At 50.2% G+C, this 22,622-nt stretch overlaps 1 protein-coding gene across 1 annotated transcript in view; it reads left to right on the forward strand.

Moving 5' to 3' along the window:
• Positions 1-2,882: 2,882 nt before the first annotated feature.
• LOC135893496 (protein-arginine deiminase type-3-like) overlaps positions 2,883-22,622 on the forward strand; it is a 36,150-nt gene continuing 16,410 nt past the window's right edge. The window contains exons 1-6 of the mRNA XM_065421327.1: positions 2,883-2,974; positions 16,588-16,768; positions 17,783-17,855; positions 18,767-18,828; positions 19,927-20,044; positions 21,226-21,351. Coding sequence (XP_065277399.1) covers positions 2,883-2,974; positions 16,588-16,768; positions 17,783-17,855; positions 18,767-18,828; positions 19,927-20,044; positions 21,226-21,351 — 652 coding nt within the window. The remainder of the gene's footprint in view (positions 2,975-16,587; positions 16,769-17,782; positions 17,856-18,766; positions 18,829-19,926; positions 20,045-21,225; positions 21,352-22,622) is intronic.

Here is a 22,622-nt window from a genome sequence, read left to right on the forward strand (position 1 = left end):
AGTAGGGTGACCAGACAGCAAGTGTGAAAAATCAGGACAGGGGGTGGGGGGGTAATAGAAGCCTATATAAGAAAAAGACCCCAAAATCGGGACTGTTCCTATAAAATTGGGACATCTGGTCACCCTAGCCCTTAGCAACATCATGCAGGGGGCGGAATTGCAACCCTGATCGTTGTCCAAGTCAATTGCTTTCATGCCATTTCCCCAGGAGAACGAGGTGCTGCTGATTTAACTGTCCTGGATACAATCCTCACAATGAAGATGTCGTTCAGGACGATTTGTGCAGGGCCTTTCAGAACCCCTGGAATTTCGGTATCCAGTTTTCCAATGGAAAAATGCCTACCATTTCCAGGACGCTCTTTCGGGGGCCACACCCTGATTAGTCTTTCCACTTTAGCTATCCAGTGGAGTTACTTTAGATTAGCAGTGCCCCCAGCCCTGGTGCACCTGGCAGGCAGCCCCAGCACCCTCAGTGCTGGGTGGGTGGCTCCAGCCCCTCCAGCCCCGGAGCGCTGGGTGGGCCCCAGTGCCAGGTGGCCCCAGCACCCTGAGACCCGGGCCGCGGCCTGCCATAGCCCTGCCCCTAGCCCCAGCCCCCTTTGGGGACGAGGAGCAGCCCGGGCTGGGGCTAGGGGGGAAGAGCAAGAAGCAACAGGGGGCCTTGGAGCAGAGTGTGGGCAGGGCCATGCCTGGCTGTTTGGTGAGATTCAGCTGGCCCCTGGCCTGCGATACCCGCCGCCCATGGCGCAATTCCATGTCCCTGGTCCCTGTTGCAGTGTGAGGGGGGCTTAGAGAATTGAGCCAAGACTTAAGGACTCTTGACAAACTGGCTGAGCTTGAGCGTGGTGGACCAGAGCCGAGCCTGAGATCTCACTATAGGCAGTTTTCAAAGCACTTAAGTCCTGACTTACACATGTGGGCCCAGATCCTCCGAGATATTTAGGCACTAGCCCAGAGGTGGGCAAACTACGGCCTGCGGGACCCTCCTGCCTGGCCTCTGAGGCTCGCCCCCGGCCCTTCCCCTGCTGTTCCCCCTCCCCCGCAGCCTAAGCTCGCTTTGCCGCCGGCGCAATGCTCTGGGCGGCGGGGCTGCGAGCTCCAGCCACTGGTGCTCCAGGCAGCGCGGTAAGGGGACAGGGAGCAGGGGGTTGGATAGAGGGCAGGGGAGTTTGGGGTGATGGTCAGGGGGCGGGGGTGTGGATAGGGGTCGGGGCGGTCAGAGGGCAGGGAATGGGGGTTGAATGGGGGCAGGATTCCAGGGGGGCAGTCAGGAAGGGGGGGTGGATGGGGCGGTGGGGGGCAGTCAGGAGCGGGGATTCCGGGGGCAGTTAGGGGACAGGGAGCGGAGGGTGTGTGGATGGGGCAGGGGTTCCAGGGGGCTGTCAGGGAATGGGGGGGGGTTGGATGGGACAGGAGTCCCGTGGGTGGGCTGTCGGGGGGTGAGAAGCGGGGGGGGGGGGCATGCCCCCCTCTCCTAACCGGCCCTCCATACAATTTCCAAAACCCGATGCGGCCCTCAGGCCAAAAAGTTTGCCTGCCCCTGCACTAGCCCAGGTCCCATTAACCCACAATGAGACTTAGGCCCTATTTTCAAAATTGTCTTGGGCACTCAGGAGCCTAAAACACTTTGGGGCCTTTGAAAACTTCATCCTAAATGCCATCGCTATAGAATGCTATGCCAGGGTCTCCTGTTTTGGGCAGTGTGCTAAACTCTCATGCTGTTACTGCTTTAAACTTGAAAGCATCGTTAAGGCCAGCCCGTGAGCTAGCCATAATTAATTGCAGCTGGGGTTATTTTGCCAGGGATCAACCCCCATTGTGAGGCAATGGCTTTGGACAAGGTCATTTCCCAACAATAAAAGTATAAACCAAAGAACTTGGAATCTGAGGCTCTCTTTTAGTTCGGTACAAATTCTGCCCTATGCTTTGCTCCCCAAAACACCAATGCACCATAGGTAAGACATTATTGTAGAGTGCGCGTGCACGCACACACACACACACACACTCTGAATGTACTTGGTGCTTTACAAATGCAGGTGAGATATGTTCCCTATCTTGAAGAATTTGCAATTTAATTAAGACAAGGCAAGAAAAACCAAGCCACGCTGGCCTTAATCTGAAAGCTCAGGTGCATGAGAAATGAGGAACAGTGGGCAGCCTAATGGATTGAGCATGGGCCCACGAACTCTCGAAATCAAGTGGCTCAGACTGGGCACCCAAAATTAGTGAAAACGTAGGCCTAAGCCTCTCTGTGCCTCAGTTTCTCCATCTGTAAAATAGGGATAACAGCACTCCCTCAACTACCTCCCAGAAGTATTGAGGCTTAGTAGAAGATGTAAAGCACTACATGACTGCTGAGAGTTATTGTTGTTACAGCTTTATAGGCAAGATCATAGATGCCCCCTCCATGGTGGTGAGTGATCAAGTTTGTTCCAGGGACATGCTAAATATTTTAAGACGCTGTCTCTTCTTACATCTGCAGTTTCTGTTTCCTTGGTGTGCAGGTATGTAAAAGAACCCACAGTACAGGGACACGCAGGCACCAGGGCGGATGCTGATCTGCTCCCCGCCCTGGAGATCAGCAGCACCTTAGATCATTTGTGTTTCCCCAAGATAACCTGTCTCGCTTTCCTCCCATTCTTTCACCTCCTGCTGGTGCTGCTGACCTCTAAACAGCTGATCACAGCAAGCAGAGTTCTGCTTTCACAACCTGCCCCTCCAATCACCAGGCAGAGATCCTGGAGGTGGGATTACATCTATCTCCAGCTAATCACAGCCCATCGTGGAGAGAGAGGAGGGGTGGGACACTTGGCCCATGCCTTTTAATCTGATCATGCTGGCTCAGCCACTGTAAACAGAGCAGCTGAGAGAAGGGTACAAACATGTCCCAGCAAAGAACCATCCGGCTCTCCTTGCAGCAGCATACTAGCACTGTCTATGTGCTGGGCACAGAAATCTCCATTGACATACATGGGTAAGAAATGGGAGCTTTAATAGCTGGCGGTTCTCTGATCACGTGGATCTTTACTGGTGTCTGCTTTAAACGGCTACTGTTCCCTGGGCTGGGGAAGGTAGCGGGCACAGTGATGCTAAAAGTAACTCGGAATGAACTCAGCTAGAAATATGTTGTTGTAAATTGAAAATTATACTCTGGGGGCCAGCAGCCACATATCAGCCTGGGAACTACTGAACAGATAAGGGAAGCGGCAGTTTCTACTGGGCTGCAGATGCATGTTTGTCTAAAATCAAGGGCCAGATCCTCACTGGTGCAAAGTGGCCCGGCTCCCCTGAAGGCAGTGGGGCTCTGTTTGGTATGCTCTGCACGCATAGTGTTTGTGCATGCGTTATCGTGAGGGATGAACTGCTTGGCTGCAGAACTCTGACAATTCTTTTCGATGCCCAGCTCTCCGCTGGCAGTGCTTGGCTTTTCATCCTGGTGGCGGCAGTGGCGCGGAGGCCGCGACCGAGGGAGGGGAGATTTTGCTCCAGCTTTCTGGGATCTCATGCGGCTTCCTCACCCCAGCACCCTACTTTGTCTGGAGGGAAGAAGTTCACAGAGTTAGTTTACTGACAGTAAGGGAAGAGGAGAAAGTTCAGAGGCAGACTGGTTAAGTGACTTGCTCGGAGCTGTGGAGCAGGCTAGTGGCAAAGTCAGGCGTTAGAATGCTCAGGCAGGGAAACCGCTTCTTCCAGGGAACTCTTTACCATCACCTTGGATTGTACATGTAAGATCTTTAGGGTAGGAGCTCTCTCTTCTTATGTGTATGTACAGCCCCTAGCACAGTGGGGCACCGAACCCAGACTAGGGCCTCTGCATGCTACTGTAATACAAATACTTAATAAATGACCTGAATCCACAGCATCTCTAGCAGCGCCATTTTGTTATTATTTGTATTATGGTAGCCCCTGGGGTCGGGAAGGAAGGGGGAATTATTCCTGGTTTGATACCCAAGGCTGTAGGAAATCAGGTAAAGTTGCAAAGAATACATTGGAATTGAAGGTGGGGTGAGATCAGCGTGCAGAGCTCCAGGTTCGCCTCCCTATAGACAGATCCACCTGTCTTTATCTGTTATCCTGTAATGTCCCTCCCTCTTCTTCCCTAGAAGTCTGAACATTTGTAGTTGCATGTTGCAACTGCAGCTAAACTCCAGGCTTCCCTGTGCAAGGCCCATCTGCAGTTGTGTTTCTCTCCCAGGGGGGAACAGAAAAGCTCTCTGTTGTATCACACTTCTCTTCAGCTGTGACTAGTCATTATCAGGGAGCAGGTGACCTGAGTTATCCCAGACCTCACCCAGAGGTGAATAAAAAGCCTCTGGCGGAGATTATTCAACACCAGCTGCCTGGCAGGAAGCCAGACATTCTGTCTGATGCAACGTCTTGCTGCCACTTGCAGTCACATAGAGGGTCTACCCAGCCTCATGCAGAGCTCCAAGGGCAGCTCTTTGCTTCTGGGTGGCTCCCGGGATGGGATACAGAGCCTGGTATCTCTCGGTCACTGTGAGGCTGGCAGACCAGGTGCCAGCTCAGGTCAAGGCCCTGAGGCCTCACCTGAACACTGACAAATGCATAGCTGGTAACCAGTCTGGCTCACCTGTGTTAGTGTTGTTAAACTAGGCATTAGAGTGATAAACGTGTTTAGACTTTATGAAGTGCTTGTAAGTTGCTGCCTGCATTAATCTCACTTATAATATCCGTATCCCATGTGATAAGTAAGGCTGCGAGTTTGTCCCTGAGGTCACGGACTCCGTGACTTTCCGTGATCTCCGTGACTTCCGCAGCAGCCGGTGCACCTGACTCAGGGGCAGCCCCTGCGCCAGGAGCACCGGCAGCTGCTGGGGCAGTCTCGGGGCCCCCCCGCCCCTCCCCAGCACCAGAGTTTGGCTGTGGGGGCACCAGATGGGGTGAGGCGGGCTCTGGATGGTGCTTAGCTGGGGGGCTCCCCGAGAGCGGTGACATCCCCTCGCTCAGCTGCTAGGCGGAGGCGTGGCCAGGCAGCTCTGCGGGCTGCCTCCACCCAGAGCGCTGGCTTCGAAGCTCCCATTGGCTGGGAACTGCAGCCAATGGGAGCTGTGGGGGCCGTGCCTGCACGCAGAGGCAGCACGCAGAGCTGCCTGGCCGCCCCTCCGCCCAGCAGCTGAGCGAGGGGGCTGTCGCTGCTTCCAGGGAGCCCCCCTCACCCTGTCCCATGCCACAACCCCCGCCCCTCCTCACCGCTCCCTGCGCCCCCCCCCTTCACCCTCCCCCAAGCAGCCGGGACACCCTCCCCCAAGTTTTATTCACTGGTGTTTTTAGTAAAAGTCACAGACAGGTCGGGGCCGTGAATTTTTGTTTATTGCCCATGACCTGTCCGTGACTTTTACTAAAAATACCTGTGACTAAAACGTAGCTTAGTTATAAGGTAATAGTTAAGTGTTTGCTCTGAAACTGGAACCCTCCCCCTCCCCCCCAGTCAGGAGAGGAGCATTACCATACCAGTTTGCCCCACGTGGCGTTATGTCCTGCCCAACAAAAGAAGGCCCATCGACACCACACAAACCATTGTGAGACATCGGAGGACAAAAGACTGTGGATTGCTCGCTCCACACCCATGAAAGTGCATGAATAATTGTCCCATCAGCTTGAACTCTGGGGGAAGGGAATAAAAACCCCTGGCAGGAAGAAACTGGGTCTTTATGATGCTTGGACTCTGAGGGGCAAAGATTTCTAAGCATAAGCAAGGGATCCCCAGTGCTTGGCCTGGGTTAGCCTTAGAGGACTTATAGAGCTTGCATATTACAGCAGCTTCCATCCCCTTTTGAACCCTAAGGCTGGAACTCATTGGTATGTGTATGTTTATCGTATTTACAAGGTTAAAGAACTCATTTCTTTTTCTTAGTTAATCGATCTTCACATAGTTTATTATAGGATTGGCTACAAGTGTTGTCTTTGGAGTAGGATCTAAGGTGCAACTGAACTGGAGTAAATGATCGGTCCTTTGGGACTGGGAGTAACCTGAATATTGTTGTGATTTTTGGTGTAAGGGATCATGTATTACAAAGGTAGGTTTACCTGGGTAGCAAGATAGATAAAAGTCCCCAAGGGGACAGTCTGTGACTCTAAGTTAAGGCTGTTGTAATGCCTGAGGAGCTCACACTTGATTGGTGAAATCTAAGTATAGAACTCATAGCCAATTTGTGCTGTGTGCCCTGCTCAACAATCTGCCCTGAGTTGGCCCTTGTGCTGCGTGGAGCCACTCCAGACAGCTTGACTGTCACTGTTTCAAATCCAGTCAAAGAAGATTAGCAGTTGTTAGTATGGGTAACATGCTGGCTAAGTGTATTGTCTTCCTCCAGTGCCTGATCCATAGAGATAAAAGCCTTCTACTGCTACCACACAGTGGAGTTACTCCTTTAGCTCACGTGGCAGAGACCAATGTCTTGGATCTAAAGATGTGGGGTTCAGTCTCTACAGACACCCTTTTGGGGCGGGAGGGGACCATTACATATCTGATGGCTGTTTGGTGGCCTATTTGAATTGAGCACAGTTCATAGGAGACAGGGGTCTGCCAACACGGGCACCCTTGTTAGCTTTCTCAGTGGACAGGCCAGGGACTGAATGGGCCATGGTCACTGAACTCCATCTCCTCTTGCCCGTAGGAAGGGTCTCCCCAGGACAGTGCTGATGCATGTTGGCAGGGCCGTGTACGGGAAGTTCACCCCGTTGCTGCCTGTGATGCATCTGCTCTGGGAACGAATCAGTTCCTGCTTTCCTTCCCCATTCTCATCCTGCTGGGCCACAGTCCAGTCCCTGACCTTCATCATGTATATTACAGTAGCCCCTTGTGGGCCCAGTTGAGACTGGGGCCCCTATGAAGGGAGTGCACTCACCGCTAGAGGGGCTCTACGGGGCCAGGCGTGGCATAGTGGCTCTCCCCATCTAGTTTCCCCTGCTGACAGCCTCTCTGGTGGTCTGCCTCTTCCGACAATTGGGCCTTCCAGCCATGTCAGAATTTCGTCCACTCCTTCTGGAGTAACAAAGTCCCACCAACAGAAGTTCAAGGTTGTTATATCAGGTCTCCGGCCCCAATTCTGGGCCCCGTGGTCCTTGCACGCCCTACGCTCAGGGGTTCCAGTCATCCTGTGTCCCCTTGTTCAGCCTGTTTCACCCTCCCAGTGGCTGGTAGGGAAATGCAGGCCCTCCCACTACACCAGGTTCCAGCCTGGGGATCCTATAACCAGTAGCCCCGATCTGCTCAGTCCCACATGTTGCTGCTACTTCCCTGGGCTTTTTCCTACTCCGCCTCTCCCAGGTCTTCTCCCCACAACCTCTGTAGGCTCACCTGGCTCTCAGGACCCCAAATTAAAGCATAATCTTGAACATAGTGCCATAATCTTGAACACTAGAGCTACTTGGCCCGTCTCTATTTCCATCCCTCTTCTGACAGCAGCAGCTCCCTGGTTCTCTTGTGGTCACCGGGCCTACCAATTTACCCTCACTGTGAGCTCAACTGCCAAAAGTCAGTGTCAGGTCATAAGATGTCACAATCACCTTCAACAACAGATGGGGATGGGGAAAGGGAGACAGACTGGATTGGTCCAAACGAAAAGGCCGATTGCTATAACTCTAGGACTGTGTTAGGATCATGTCTGGTAAACAAGAAGAGCGTGGAACCAAAAATCAGTGAACCAAATGTGGTGTGTTGGAAATGAGGCCTAAATGGTGGACCAGATAATGATGGGATGGGCCACTCCGCCCACCACTCCCTTTGTGGGACCTTCAGAAAAGAGACTTTGCGAGAGATATTGGCTACTGGAGCAAGCTGCACCATCATGGCTGCCTCCCCCACCATCTCCTGGGACCCCCGCGCCTTTGTCATCCTGATCTTGAGAGATGGCCTGACTGGACTGGACCAGCAAGAGGGACCCAGATGACATGGCTCCCTCCACCAGCTCCAGCTGAATTCCAAACACCCCCTGGGATGCAGGGGCGGCTCTATGTTTTTTGCCGCCCCAAGCACGGCAGTCAGGCGGCTGCTGGTGACGCGGATTTGGTGGCGTTTCTGCGGGTGATCTGCCGGTCCCGCGCCTTCGGCATACCCGCCGCCAAATTGCCGTCGAATCCGCGGGACCAGCGGACCTCCCACAGGCATGCCGCCGAAGGCAGCTTGACTACTGCCCTCACGGCGACCAGCAGGCCGCCCCCCGCGGCTTGCCGCCCCAGGCACGCGCTTGCTGCGCTGGTGCCTGGAGCCGCCCCTGCTGGGATGAAACAGGATCAGACTTTAACAACAGCAGCACCTCCAACCTATCTCAGCTAACTTCTCTTTTGCCCCAAAGGACAGTAATTATCATCTCTGATATTAGCTGAGAGACTGTCCAACAAGGGGTTTTTCTTTCTAAAAACTCCCTCCAGCTCAAGGAAAGGGAACAAGGGATGTTGTTAAAAAGAGAGATTTATTTAATACAGTATATTTCGGATGCTTTAACTGTCCTTTTCCTGTATCCTTAATAAAGGGTTAAAAGGATTTCTAATAGTGTGTTTGCCGTGGTACTAAGCAGACCGAGGTCCGAACCTTGTCTAACACTGCTTAACGCTGGCCAGTGACTGGATGATGTTAACACCTTTGGCCCATATATTCCATCTAAATAATACAACAGCTCCTCCACAGACTGTCCAGTTGCTCAGGACCTTGGCTTCCTCAAAGCTCTATGCTACATGCTTCGGGTGATGAAATGTCCCGATTTTATAGACTGTCCCGATTTTTGGGTCTTTTTCTTATATAGATTCCTATTACCCCCCACCCCCTGTCCCGATTTTTCACACTTGCTGTCTGGTCACCCTATACATGCTGCAGATGCTAATTCCCTTCAGGAAGCTATTTGGAGTTAAATGCAGAAGGGGAGCCCTGTCTGTGTTAGGGGAAGAGAGGCAAAAGGGTTTGAGTTGCTCTTGGGTTTCCTTTTCCCTGTGCTACCTCACAGTTGTACAGCAGGGAAGTAGATGGGCTAATAGTTTTACAGTTGGCTCAGAGAATGGCCTGGAGTGTCAGTGATTCATACCGTAAATTTAGAGTTCAGGCTGTCCTTGAAATCAGAGGAAGGGAGGGAAGCGTCGCTGTTGTGTAACTGCATCCGGCTGCTTGGTGGGCCAGCCACCACCAGGCCTGGAGGAGGGGGACACAGGGGGCGGTTCTGGGCATGACTGGCATGTGGCAGGATTGCCAAACTGAAGAAATCAAGCACCAGCTGATGAGGAATGCACCCAATTAGAGCTGAGTGAATCACTGGCTTTTCTGTTCAGTGACCCAACTGAAACATCCCAACTGCAATTGGTTTGCGTTTCAAACTGAAACCGAACTCTTGTCTTGGTTTGTTTTTTCTTGCTGAAACAAAACAACCGAAAAAATACTTTGTTCGGGTAGAAGGAAACATTTCGCAATGCCGTTAGAAAATGGCAATGCGAAAGGACCTGGCTTCTCTAAAAACAAATCCAAAACAAAATGAATTGCAAAACAATTCAAAAGAACCTGGTTTATTTCAAAACAAAATGGCAAAACGGTTCATTCGGAAAACGCTGAAAGGAAAACGGCTCGGAAACCAGATATCCAAGATTAAGAATCCCCAGTGTATTTTTTTTCTCTCTTGTGATTTTTATGATTTTTTGGGGGGCTGACTCATGAGTTTTTAAGCACTTGGGGCTGGCAGCATTGCCAACTATGGTGCCTTTGCTAGAAGCATCATGTCCCAAAAAAGAGCAGGGAACTTCCTGGAAAATACCCACAGGTAGGGGCTGAGGGTGGTAGCTGCATTCTTTGCCTGCCAGACTTGACTCCATCCCTGCCAGACCCGCCTCACATCTTGGCTCTCCTGTCTTTAATCATCTTTGTGCCCCAGCTCTTTGTGAGTCTCTGAGTAACAGTTAATACCCAGTCGCTGGGGCTGGTGCTGCAAGGTGGGGAAAGCTTTGCTAATCCGTATCTACGTAGGCAGCGACATACTAGTCACAGATTTTTGCGATGTGATCTCATTTGCTCGGTGCTTGGTGACTAACGCTTGGCTGTTCGCTCGGTGCAATGGAACCTGTCTCCCGGTCAGCTGGAAAAGCAGTGGGCTGACATGAGTCTGTCATGAGCCTCAACCACAGAACCGGCCGTCCTCGCTAACCGAGCAGCGTGAATTGGCAGGAAAAAGCAGCTGCGCTCAGCCAGGCTTTTCCTCAAGGGATGATCCTTATAACAAGGAGACAGCCCCTCCGCCAGACTTGCCTTTGCTGCGATCCCCACAAAAACCTGGACAAGGGTTAGGCCGCTGCTGTGCTGGGATCACTGCCAACGTGCTGACCCGTACTGTCTCGGCGTTTCCTTGTACTCCCCTGTCTGTCTGTATCCGTCTGCTGGTTTGTAAGCCCCTTGGGGCAGAGGCAGTCTTTTTGTTTTGGATTTGTCCAGCGCCAGGTGCCCGGTCCATGCCTGGGGCTCCTAGGGGCTATGGTAACACAAGTAATAAATACACCTCTACCTTGCTATAACGCTGTCCTCGGGAGCCAAAAAATCTTACCGCGTTATAGGTGAAACCGTGTTATATCGAACTTGCTTTGATCTGCCAGAGTGCGCAGCCCCCCCCCCCCCCCCCCCGCGGAGTGCTGCTTTACCGCATTATATCCGAATTCGTGTTATATCGGGTAGCGTTATATCGGGATAGAGGTGTAATAAAAAGTGAAGGAAACAGCCTCCGAGGCTGGGACTCGGCTCAGGCCTACGAGCTTTGGGAACGGATTCCAACCTTCCAAGGCATCCCCCGCCCTCTGCGCCAGACAAGGGGAAAACTGAACTGCGTTTAACCCCTGGTTTGCCAGGAACCAGGTAGGGCTACTGGCCATTGTCACCTCATGCAGATGGTCGCCCATGACTGGGGCAGGGGCAGCACTTTCTGCTGAGGTGAGGAGGATGTGCTGGGAGAACTGTGCCTTTGGAACGCCTGTCTCCTTCCTGACCCTGCACTGCCAAACGGCAGCACAAGCTGGGGCCTGCCAGCAAGCAGGCAGGTTCCTCCATCCATGGAGGAGGGCTGGGAGAAGCTTGTTCTCTCTGCTTTATTGATTAGCAGGAAATCTTAACTCCACCTGTTTGGCAACAGCTTGTTTCCTGGGTCAGCTTCTGGCCAGGTGTGACTAATGTTTTCTCTCAAAGAGGTTTGCATGGCTGCCACAGGAAGGCTCCTCACCCTAAGCACAGAGACCGTGCTAAGACCGTGACTCATGGGAGTTAACAGGAAAGGTGGATTCTGAATGACAAGCTAGGGCTCCCAACTGTGACAGGTGTCCTCTGCCACTGATGGCTCCAAGGGGCCATTCCACTGTCACTGGTTAGGAAGGGGGTTGAAAACATGCATCTGAATGATTGAATTGAATGCATAGCTGTCCCTTTCCACATGGACTGGATTGTCTCCGGTCAACCAGAAGTGCTCTGCTTTATGGCATGTCTTCAAGTCACCAGAGCCTGATGAAATACATCCTAGAATACTCAAGGAGCCAACTGAGGAGATATCTGAGCCATTAGTGATGATCTTTGAAAAGTCATGGAAGACAGGAGAGACTCCAGAGGACTGGAAAAGGGCAAATATAGTGCCAATCTATAAAAAAGGGAATAAGGACAACCCGGGGAATTACAGACCAGTCAGCTTAACTTCAGTACCCGGAAAGATAATGGAGCAAATAATTAAGCAATCAATTTGCAAACACCGAGAAGATAATAAGGTGATAAATAATAGTCAGCATGGATTTGTCAAGAAGAAATTGTGTCACACCCAACCTAATAGCTTTCTTTGACAGGCTAACAAACCTTGTGGATGAGGGGAAGTGGTAGATCTAGTATATCTTGACTTTAGTAAAGCTTTTGATACTGTCTCACGTGACCTTCTCATAAACGTAGGAAAATACAACTTAGATGGCGCTAGTATAAGGTGGGTGCATAACTGGTTGGGAAACCGTTCCCAGAGAGTAGTTATCAGTAGTTCACAGTCATGCTGGAAGGGCGTAATGAGGGGGGTCCCGCAGGGATCGGTTCTGGGTCCAGTTCTGGTCAATATTTTCATCAATGATTTAGAGAGTGGCATAGAGAGTACACTTATAAAGTTTGTGGATGATACCAAGCTGGGAGGGGTTGCAAGTGCTTTGGAGGACAGGATTAAAATTCAAAATGATCTGGACAAACTGGAGAAATGGTCTGAAGTAAATAGGATGAAATTCAATAAGGACAAATGCAAAGTACTGCACTTAGGAAGGAACAATCAGTTGCAAACATACACAATGGGAAATGACTGCCTAGGAAGGAGTACTGGAAAGGGATCTGGGGGTCATAGTGGCTCACAAGCTAAATATGAGTCAACAGTGTAACACTGTTGCAAAAAAAGCAAACATCATTCTGGGATGTATTAGCAGGAGTGTTGTAAGCAAGACATGAGAAGTAATTCTTCCGCTCTACTCTGCCCTGATTAAGCCTCAACTGGAGTATTGTGTCCAGTTCTGGATGCCACATTTCAGGAAAGATGTGGACAAATTGGAGAAAGTCCAGAGAAGAGCAACAAAAATTATTAAAGGTCTAGAAAACATGACCTATGAGGGAAGATAGAAAAAACTGGGTTTGTTTAGTCTGGAGAAAAGAAGACTGAGAGGGGACATGATAATAGTTTTCAAGTACATAGAAGGTTGTTACAAGGAGGAGGGAGAAAAATTGTTCTTGTTAACCTCTGAGGATAGGACAAGAAGCAATGGGCTTAAATTGCAGCAAGGGAGGTTTAGGTTGGACATTAGGAAAAACTTCCTGCCAGGGTAGTTAACCACTGGAATAAATTGCCTAGGGATGTTGTGGAATCACCATCATTGGAGATTTTTAAGAGCAGGTTGGACAAACACCTGTCAGGGATGGTCTAGATAATACTTAGTCCTACCATGAGTGCAGGGGACTGGACTAGATGACCTCTCGAGGTTCCTTCCAATTCTATGATATAGACCTGTGAAAGATGCAGCAAGCTTCTTCTGGTCCCAGGTTCAATTCCTTTCTCTGCCACAGACTTCCTGTGTAATCATGGGCAAGTCACTTAGGGGATCATTTTAAAAGTGCCCAAGTCACTTAGACTCTGATGCAGAGCTGGGCAAATAACTGATTTTCGGTGCGTTGGCAGTTCTGAAAAAAAATGGTTTGAGTCGAACTGCATCTGAAAGGTTTCAGATTTTTCCTTGAATTGAAAAAGTTCATAGCAGGCTTGTTCCAGAGCAGGGATTTGGAACGTGGGTCTCCCACATCCTAGGTGAGGGCCCTCACCACTGAGCTAAGACCACTGAGCGGCCTTCTACCACCGCTACCGCCTCCTCCTCGTCTGGCCACTTTGTGAATGGCTCAAGCTAGTTATGTCAAATTTGTCAACACTTTTCAGTTGACCAAATCTTAATTTTTCCTCAAATAACTATTTGTCAGAGATATCTCTCCCAGCTTTACTCCTAGGTCCTGGTGATTTTTAATGAGACTTAGGCTCCTAAATCATTTAAGCCTCAGTGTCTCTGAGACCCTTCATCTCTCTGTGCCTCAGTTCCACAGCTGTACATTAAAGTCTGAGACGCTCAGATACTACGGCAATGTTAGCCATAGAAATCCCTTAGATTGATAAAGACCCACGTATTCCTATACGCACCCCTGCACTCCTCCAGTCCTTTAACCTTGTTCAGGAAACGACCACATGGAATAAGGCATTTATAGAGCATAAGAAAGCATTGCTAATTCCAACCACAAACCCGATGCCTTCCTTTATAGGCAGATTTATTACCACTCTCCAATGTGGTATTACCAACATCTATTCCTACAAGCTGCCACAACTGTACCCAGAGAAATGGGGAACAAAGTTGTCACAAGTTAAGGCAACTGCACCTCTGTTCCCCCCCTGAGGTCCCTCGAGGGCACCCACTCCTGGCTCCTCAGCCATCATCTTTCTTGGGCAGAGACCAGTGTCTCTCTTCCTCCTGATTGGGGTTTTTCCAGGCTGCAGAATTCCCTGCCTATACTGTGATATCCCCAGCAAGCCAGATTGCTTAAATGGGCCAGCATCTGCACTTTGCTTTCTCTTAGAAGGCTAGGAACAATGTAACTACCAGGAGTCTCAAGTTACCACACAGTCCTTCCTAAGCAAGCACCTTCATTCTTAAGGTAAAAGCATTACAGAGAAAACATATTAAAATAATAAAGATCCTGCACGTGTGCTAATAAGCCTACCAGAGATCACCCCCCAACTCCGGCAGGGGCTCTGGTAGGAGGTAGTCCTTCAAACTCCACCCCATGGTGTGGTTACATAACAGCCTTAGCTCAGAATTAACACCACCATGAATAGCTCAGGCTACGTCCACACTACAAATCACTTTGGTGCAACTTACATTGCTCAGGGGTGTGAATAATCGATGCTCCTGAGCGACGCAAGTTACACCGACTAAGCGTCCGTGTAGACAGTGCCATGGCAGTTGGAGAGCTTCTCCCTCAGATGTAGCTACCGCCTCTCGTGAAGGCAGGAGTTATTAAGCCAATGGAAGAGCTCTCTCCCGTCGGCTTAGAGTGTCTTCACCAGAAGCATGACATCGGTGCAGCTGGCGCTGCTGTAAATGAAGCCGTGCAGACATAGCGTTAATCTTTCCTTTATACCGCATGGGCCTTTGACCTTGAGATTCCAAGGACAGGCAATCACCAGACAGTGATCTCCTTCTCAGGACACAACTTCCAAAGGCGGGGTTTTTGCATAACCAGAGGTGGGAATTTGCATTCAACTCCCCGTAGAGATTCCACTTGACATTATTTGTCCCCAAAGCCCATTCTTGTCTGGCACGTTGTTCATTACAGTCCTTTGAAGTTCATAACACTTCCCGGGGTTCAAGCCCCCTCTGCTTCCTAGGGAGAGGCTCCATACAATCCCAACCCACAATAATACATAAACCACATGGAAAAATACATTTAATACAATGGGCCCCAAACACACAAACTTAATTCAGTAAGGTTTCCCAAGACTATTGCAGGAAATTGCCATGTCTGTCACAGAGATGATTGGTAAAGTCTCTAAGTATTTTTCTTCGGGTGTAAATGAACTGGTTGTCCCTACCACCCACTCCCCCCGCCCCCCAATTGTGGGTCAAAAACTTGATCTAAATTGGGGAAATATTACATGAGTGAATATGTGTACATAGTTAATGGCGCTCATGGATATGTAGCGTAGTCCCTGGGTTTTGTAGGACCAGTAAGCAGGGCCGGCTCCAGGCACCAGGCACCCAAGCACATGCTTGGGGCGACACCTGGTAAGGGGCGGCGGGGGGAGCGCGGCGCGGCGCTCGGCGGGGGGGGCGCTCCGGCGGCGCGGCGCTCGGCGGGGGGGGGCGGGCTCTGGCGGCACGGCACTTGGCGGGGGGGGTGACGCTGGGGGGGGGGGGGTTCCGGCGGCGCTCGGCGGGGGGGGTGGCGCGGGGCGCGGCGCTCGGGGGGGGGGGGTTCCGGCGGCGCTCGGCGGGGGGGGGTGGCTCCGGCGGCGTGGCGCTCGGCGGGGGGGGTGGCGCGGTGCGGCGCTTGGCGGGGGGGGGGTTCCGGCGGCGCTCGGCGGGGGGGGTGGGCTCCGGCGGCGTGGCGCTCGGCGGGGGGGTGGCGCGGTGCGGCGCTTGGCGGGGGGGGGGTTCCGGCGGCGCTCGGCGGGGGGGCGGGCTCCGGCGGCGTGGCGCTCGGCGGGGGGGGTGGCGCGGTGCGGCGCTTGGCGGGGGGGACTCGGGGGGGGCGGCACTTTTTTTTGCTGCTTGGGGCAGCAAAAAAGTTAGAGCCGGCCCTGCCAGTAAGACTACTTGTGCACTGTAAACCAGTGGCTCTCAAATTTTCCAGACGACTGTACCCCTTTCAGGAGTCCGATTTGTCTTGTGCACCCCCATGTTTCACTTCACTTAAAAACTACTTGCTGACAAAATCAGACATCAAAATACAAAAGTCTCACAGCACACTATTACTGAAGAGTTGCTTATTGTCTCATTTTTAACCATATAATTATAAAATAAATCAATTGGAATATAAATATTGTACTTACATTTCTGTGTATGGTATATCGAGCAGTATAAACAAGTCACTATATGAAATTTTAGTTTGCATTGACTTCGCTAGTGCTTTTTATTTAGCCTGTTGTAAAACTAGGCAAATATCTAGATGAGTTGCACCCCTGGAATATCTCTGCGTACTCCCAAGGGTACGTGTACCCCTGGTTGAGAACTGCTGCTGTAATCAGTTTCCTTTGTGCAGCTTTTGACACCAGATCTCAGCTGTACTTGCCCACACCAAAATACTGAATAAAATCTGCCTACCTACAGCATGTCTCCTGCATCATGGAGTACGGACTCCTGCAGTTTACAGCAGAAGCTTCCGTGGGTGCCACCTACTGCACCCCCAGTCTTTGCCTTTACTGCGGAATTCCCTCGCCTTAGAACAGGAGCGGTCACATGACCACAGTGTAGTTGTCTGGCTCTGTAGCGTCTTCACGGAGCTGAAGTCGGGAGCGGATGGGATTTCCAGCTGCGACGGTAACCGAATGTCATCCTCTGCCTCAGATCAGCCCCGAAGGACGCCACGTCGTTCGATGTCCGTGGCACCCCTGGTGTTGACGTCTATATTGTCCACAACCCTCAGGTTGCCAAGGTACCGACGTGCGTGCCCAGATGGCCCCTGGATGCCGGGGTGGAGGTGGTGGTGACTATGAAGGCACCAAGCAATGCTGTCAATGATAACAAGGTGAGTTTGTCGTGGAGGGGGAAACGCACCCTTGGAAAACACAATGTCAAACTTCCACTAGCACAGGAGCAAAGAGCTGTTACTTGGGACTTGGACCAGGCAAAAGGGTGTTTGAAGTTGGTCAGCAGACACTGTGCCTTGGCTGGTGAGATGTCTGCTCGCTAAGGGTGCCCACGTCCTGGGCGTTAGATTGAGCAGGGTATCCCATGAATCCCTGGGCGATGCGTTTCCGTACGGGACTTTCGTCACTTCACTGACCGAGAGAACAGCCCAGTTGTAAAACCGCTTCATTTCAGCAGCCTGGATCTGTTGCTTTGGTCTTACGTGCTGATGGGTTGTTTATTATTTAGCCTCATTATCCTGTTGTGCATTTCCACAAGGGAGCAACACGACTCTAATCTGCATTAGTATTTGTATTACAGTAGCACCGACAGGCCGCCTTGTGCGAGGTGCTGTACGAACACAGTGAGAGCCCATCCCTGCCCACAAGAGCTGCCTCAATTAGTGGTTTTCAAGATTTTTTCCATTTGCAGACCCCTCAAAAATTTTGAATGGAGGTGCAGACCCCTTTGGAAATCTTAGACATCATCTGCCGACCCCCAGGGGTCTGCGGACCACAGGTTGAAAACCACTGGTCTAAATGGAGAAGACAGGCAGTGGGCTAAAGGAAGTATAATCCTCATTTCACAGATGGGGAACAGGGACAGAGAGAATAAGGGACTTGCCTGATGGCACGGAGCCACGAATTGAGCCCAGAGCTCCTGAGTCCCGGCCCAGGTCCCAAGCCACGTGACCATCCTCTCTGTCTTAAAATAGTGAATTTTAATGAAGGAGTCATCTGCAAAGCACTCCCAGTTGCTCCCAGCGTAGAAAGTGGAAGACCATGTGCAAGACTCGCACTCTGGTCTCATCCGTGGCAGCGTTCTGTCCCCAGGCTGTATCTGTTTTACTCTTAGCTTCGCTACAGGCGATGGTGTCCTGAAAGTGGTAGTGCTGATTGTGGTGTCTTTGCAGGTTAGGATTTCATACTATGGGCAAGACGGGGGGACTCCTGTACACAGAGCCATGCTCTACCTTACCTGTGTTGGTAAGTAGAACCTAAGAATCCATCTGTTCAATGAACTCAGCCCCAAAGTACCACTCCCTTCACTGGGTAGGAGGGTGGGAGGACACGTTTTCTATGCTGGTTTCTGGGTACACTGGCAAAAATATGAGTAGGGGAGGGTGGAAGTGGGACACAGAAATTTCAATTTTTCAGTGGAAATTCAAAAGCCAAAATATTTCCATTTGGAAATGCTGCAACAGTGACTCATGGGAGTTATAGTTTGGGTGCCTCATGCTCTCATTCTCTTCTGTAGGCTAGGATCTCTGGTTAAACTACATCTTCCAGGAAGCACCACTGTGTCCCCCTTGGGGAGGGGGCTGGTGCATTATGGCTGTCGCTGGCAATGGTGCATCTTGGGAGATGTAGTCCAGCCAGGAGCCTGGACCACAAGGGATAATGGGGATAAGAGGCACTTGGACTACAACTCCCATAAGGCACCATGGCAGCATTCCCACAGATTGGAAATATTTCAGTTTTTGGGTGTTTTGTTTTTCAACGAAAAAAATCAAAATGTTCGGTGGAAAGCAAATGCTTTTCATGAATACTTTTATTTAGTCAAAGACAGTTTTGATGGAAAATTTTTAAGCAGCCCTGCTTATAGGGACAGGCTAGTTAATCTGAGCCCCATGCTTTAACAGAGACCGGTTCCCTTGTCACTCTCACCTCTCCCCATTGAGCTGTGTTCAGTCCAGGCCTTGTTTTGCCCTGTGGCTATGGGGGTTGCCCACTTTTAAAGAAGCCTATAATGGCACATACCCACCGAAGGATCCCCCTCTGTCTCTGCTTTTGGTACTGAAGATCCCAAACCTGGCTAGAACATGGTCAAGTCCAGTTCATTGGTTCTCAGTGCCTTCCAGCCTGATGGGTTGTCTCCTTCTCTTGTGCCATTGCAGACATCTCCCTGGATGCTGATACAACTCGCAGTGGGGCGGTGAAGAGGAAAACAACAGATAAGGTAAGTATGATTCATCTTTGTACCCAATAAGGGAGACCAGTAGGCTGAGTAAATTCTGAGCTGAACATCCCAGAGCTCCCCAGCAAAGTATCAAGTGTAAAGGAGACATGCTATGGATCATGGTTTATCTAGTACTGTGGGCTGCAGCCTAGAGCACCAGCTGGTGACCTGCAGGGAGCATTAAAGAAGCCACAACAGTGTTATTTAGGGGTTTGTCTACATGGGGAGGCTCAGGAAAATTAATCTGAATTAATTAAAGGTGTGAAGTTTAAGTGGATTAGTTAAACAACATTAAACCCCTGTGTGAACACGCTCATTCAGAATTAAAGTGGCCTTAATTCAATTTATTAATTCACTTTGGAAGTTAATTAAACAAAACTGAATTAATTAGGGATAAGAGCTTCTACAAAGGGGTTTAATGCATTTAACTAATCGATTTTAAAATTCACACCTTTCATTAATTTGAATTAATTTTCCTGAGTGTCCCTGTATAGACAAGCCCTATGTGATTTTTTGTTGTTGTTGTTGGAAAATGTCAGTTCATCAAAACAAACTTTTCACAGGAAAGGGTCAGTTTTGACAATTTTTTTGCCTTGGAAAAAAGTCTGAAAAGTTTGGAGATTGTTAATATTTGGTTTTGACATTTCCAAGATGAAAAATATTAGTTTTCTGGGTTTCATGTAGAAATTTAAGCTAATTATAGTAAAAGGAGTAACCAAAATGTTTCTAAATGATTGAAGTGTTTCAATTGACACAAACATTGTTGATATCTCAGAAATTTTCCTGGGATGGGAAGACAGTCCTCCACCCAGCTGTATCAGTAGGACCCTGGGTCCCAGTCCTATGCTCAAACCACAGCACTTGCCTTACAACAGTGTATGTGTGTGAAGTTCATATATTTCTGAGTTGGGACTGGGTAACATGGAGAACAGCTGGGAGGGAAACCGTTTCCATAGGGGCTAGCACAACAGGAAGCAGCTATGTCACATGCCTGTCCTCTCGGCTTTTATTACTCTGGTAGTGAAAAGAATTGGGTTCCAGCTCTCTGGTCTTGTTCGTTGTTTCCGTACCAAGCCTGTCTTTGTCCTGCCTCTGCAGAGAGAGTGGACGTGGGGCCCAGATGGGCAAGGAGCTATCCTGCTAGTGAACTGTGATAGGGACGACCCAAAGTCCTCGGATATGGACAACATGGATTTCTGTGTGCGATCGTACGCAGGTACTGGCTGAGAATGGAGCACTGCTTTTGGAATGGGCATTAATCAGATGATGCAGAATGTTTGAAATTCCAGCCAGGCCAGAATGCAAGATGTTAGCTGAGTCCTAAGAAGAAACTATACCTATATAAAAGGGAGTAGTGAGGGTATGAACACTGGACACTAGCCCAAGGAGTGGTCATGGGCTCCACTCATCAGAGCTAGGCCTGGAATTTCATGGCCCACATCCATGAATTGCTACCAGTAGAGCTATAAAACATGTACCCTGGAAAATGCCCAGCTAGTCCACTGTAACCGCCGCTTATCAGGATGTCTTGCTTATTCCGAACACGGCTCCAGGCACATCCAAGGTATCTCGATGATATCATAAGAACTGCAAAAATGTTTGAAGTGGCTGTGTAAGAAGTGTAACCCTCTAACTGAGCCATGTGATTGGTCGTGTAGTGAGACAGCTCGAGCTTAGGCCAATTTTCAACCCATAGCTGGTCTACTTTCTAGGGAAGCCTAGATGTTGGGTGCCTCTTATGGAAGAGCATGTTCAAGATAACCAGGGGGGTTTATTTTACATTGTGATGCTACTAACCTTAAGGCGCAAGTCTCTTAAAAAATAACCCTGTTGAACGGAATAGCCAAGGGGGCATATCTCTTCTTCTCTCTCTTGGGTACCCAACCACTTCTAGTTTTGATTTTTGGAGGGTCATCTCTGTCTCTCCAACGCTAAAGAAGAGACACCTGGCTTGACAATAGAGCTTACAGCCTTCCCTAACCCACACCTGAAAAAAGGAACACAACGGAAACCGATGGGGTGGGCAAAGCACAGGGGTCCTGTGTTCCAATGCTCTAACCTCATAGCTTCAGAATGAGCTGCAATTTCCTTCTTTAGCACCAGCCCAGAGAAGTGATTTCCCCATCCCTCTTTGATACAGTCGGTGTGTGTATATATACACAAGGGTCCTATCAGACACAGCATTACCTGAGAGGTACAGTTTCTATAGGGGGATCACATACACTATGGACCAGATCCTCAGTGGGTGTACATTGGCTTAGATCCAGTGACATCGGTGGGGCTAGGCTGATAGGCAGTAGCTGAACGTTAGGTTCCAGAGACGTGATGATCCAAATCTGAAAGCAGCCACTTTAATAAGCCCCACTCTTTTCTCTTTTGGTCTCCTCTTACCCTCAGACCTTCGGGACATGTCATGTATGATCTTGAGAACTCAAGGCCCCGATGCAATCTTTGATGACCACAAGTTGGTTCTTCACATTTCCATGTCAGACGCAGACAAAGTGGGAGTTTTCCACGCTCGGGGTGAGTATCTGGCCTTCTGGCTGCTGCGGGCTTGGAATTACAGCTCCGGGCCGAGACATGCTGAGTGTCTAGAACAGGGGTAGGCAACCTATGGCACGCGTGCCGATTTTCAGTGGCACTCCCACTGCCCGGCTCCTGGCGGCTCTGCATTTTAATTTAATTTTTAATAGGTATATCTCCATATATTATTATTATAATCTCCTAGAACTGGAAGGGACCCTGAAAGGTCATCGAGTCCAGCCCTCTGCCTTCACTAGGACCAAGTACTGATTTTGCCCCAGATCCCTAAGTGGCCCCCTCAAGGATTGAACTCACAACCCTGGGTTTAGCAGGCCAATGCTCAAACCACTGAGCTATTCCTCCCCCCATGAAGCTTTTTAAACATTTTAAAAACCTTATTTACTTTACTACGACAATAGTTTAGTTATATATTACAGACTTATAGAAAGAGACCTTCTAAAAACGTTAAAATGTATGACTGGCACACAAACCCTTAAATCAGAGTGAATAAATGAAGACTCGGCACACCACTTCTGAAAGGTTGCCGACCCCGGTCTAGAATTCTCTCTGCCTGTGTGCTGCTGCGTTACACTGCAGTCTTGCATGACCCGATAACCTACTCTGGAGAGCGGTAACACTTCATCAGCCTGCTACACAGCAAGCGGAAGAGGGAGGTAGTAAAAATTGGCTGGAATATTGAATCCATCCAAGGACCTGCTCCTGCTCCCTGTGAAGCACGTGGGAGCTTTGCTACTGACTTAAAGGGGAGCAGGATCGAGTTCTAAATCTGCCCTTCAGTTAGCTGTTCTCTAGCTGTTCCCCTCAGGAAGGCCGCTCTCTGCATCCATGTCCATTTACCTCCACACTTTCTCCCCAGTCTCGCAAACACTTCCACATACGGCACGCTGCTGGCCTGGCTCCCTAGCTCAGGGAAGACCAACGACAGGCCCCAAAGCTGGTCCGGCCCTTCCTGCAGGGCATGGTTTTATTCTTCAGGCACAAACCCCGCAGCATATCAAAACAAAGCTATTCCCCCAGCCAAAGCAGGCTTCAGTGGCTTTCCGCCGTGTCTTCCCTCCTACTCCAGGGCCTGTCGGCATCCCTCCAGCAGTGCTCAGGCCTGGACAGGACAAGGAATCTCCTGCCCGCTTCCCAGCTGGGTCTGCTCATCCCCCTCCCTGTTTGGAAAAAGACTCCATCCCCAAACAGGGCTGGGGGTGGGAGGTCCCAGGGCCCCGGCCCTTAAAGAGGCAGACCACCCTATTACTCTC

The sequence above is a fragment of the Emys orbicularis genome, chromosome 22 (assembly GCF_028017835.1).
Source record: "Emys orbicularis isolate rEmyOrb1 chromosome 22, rEmyOrb1.hap1, whole genome shotgun sequence".
NCBI lineage: Eukaryota > Metazoa > Chordata > Testudines > Emydidae > Emys > Emys orbicularis.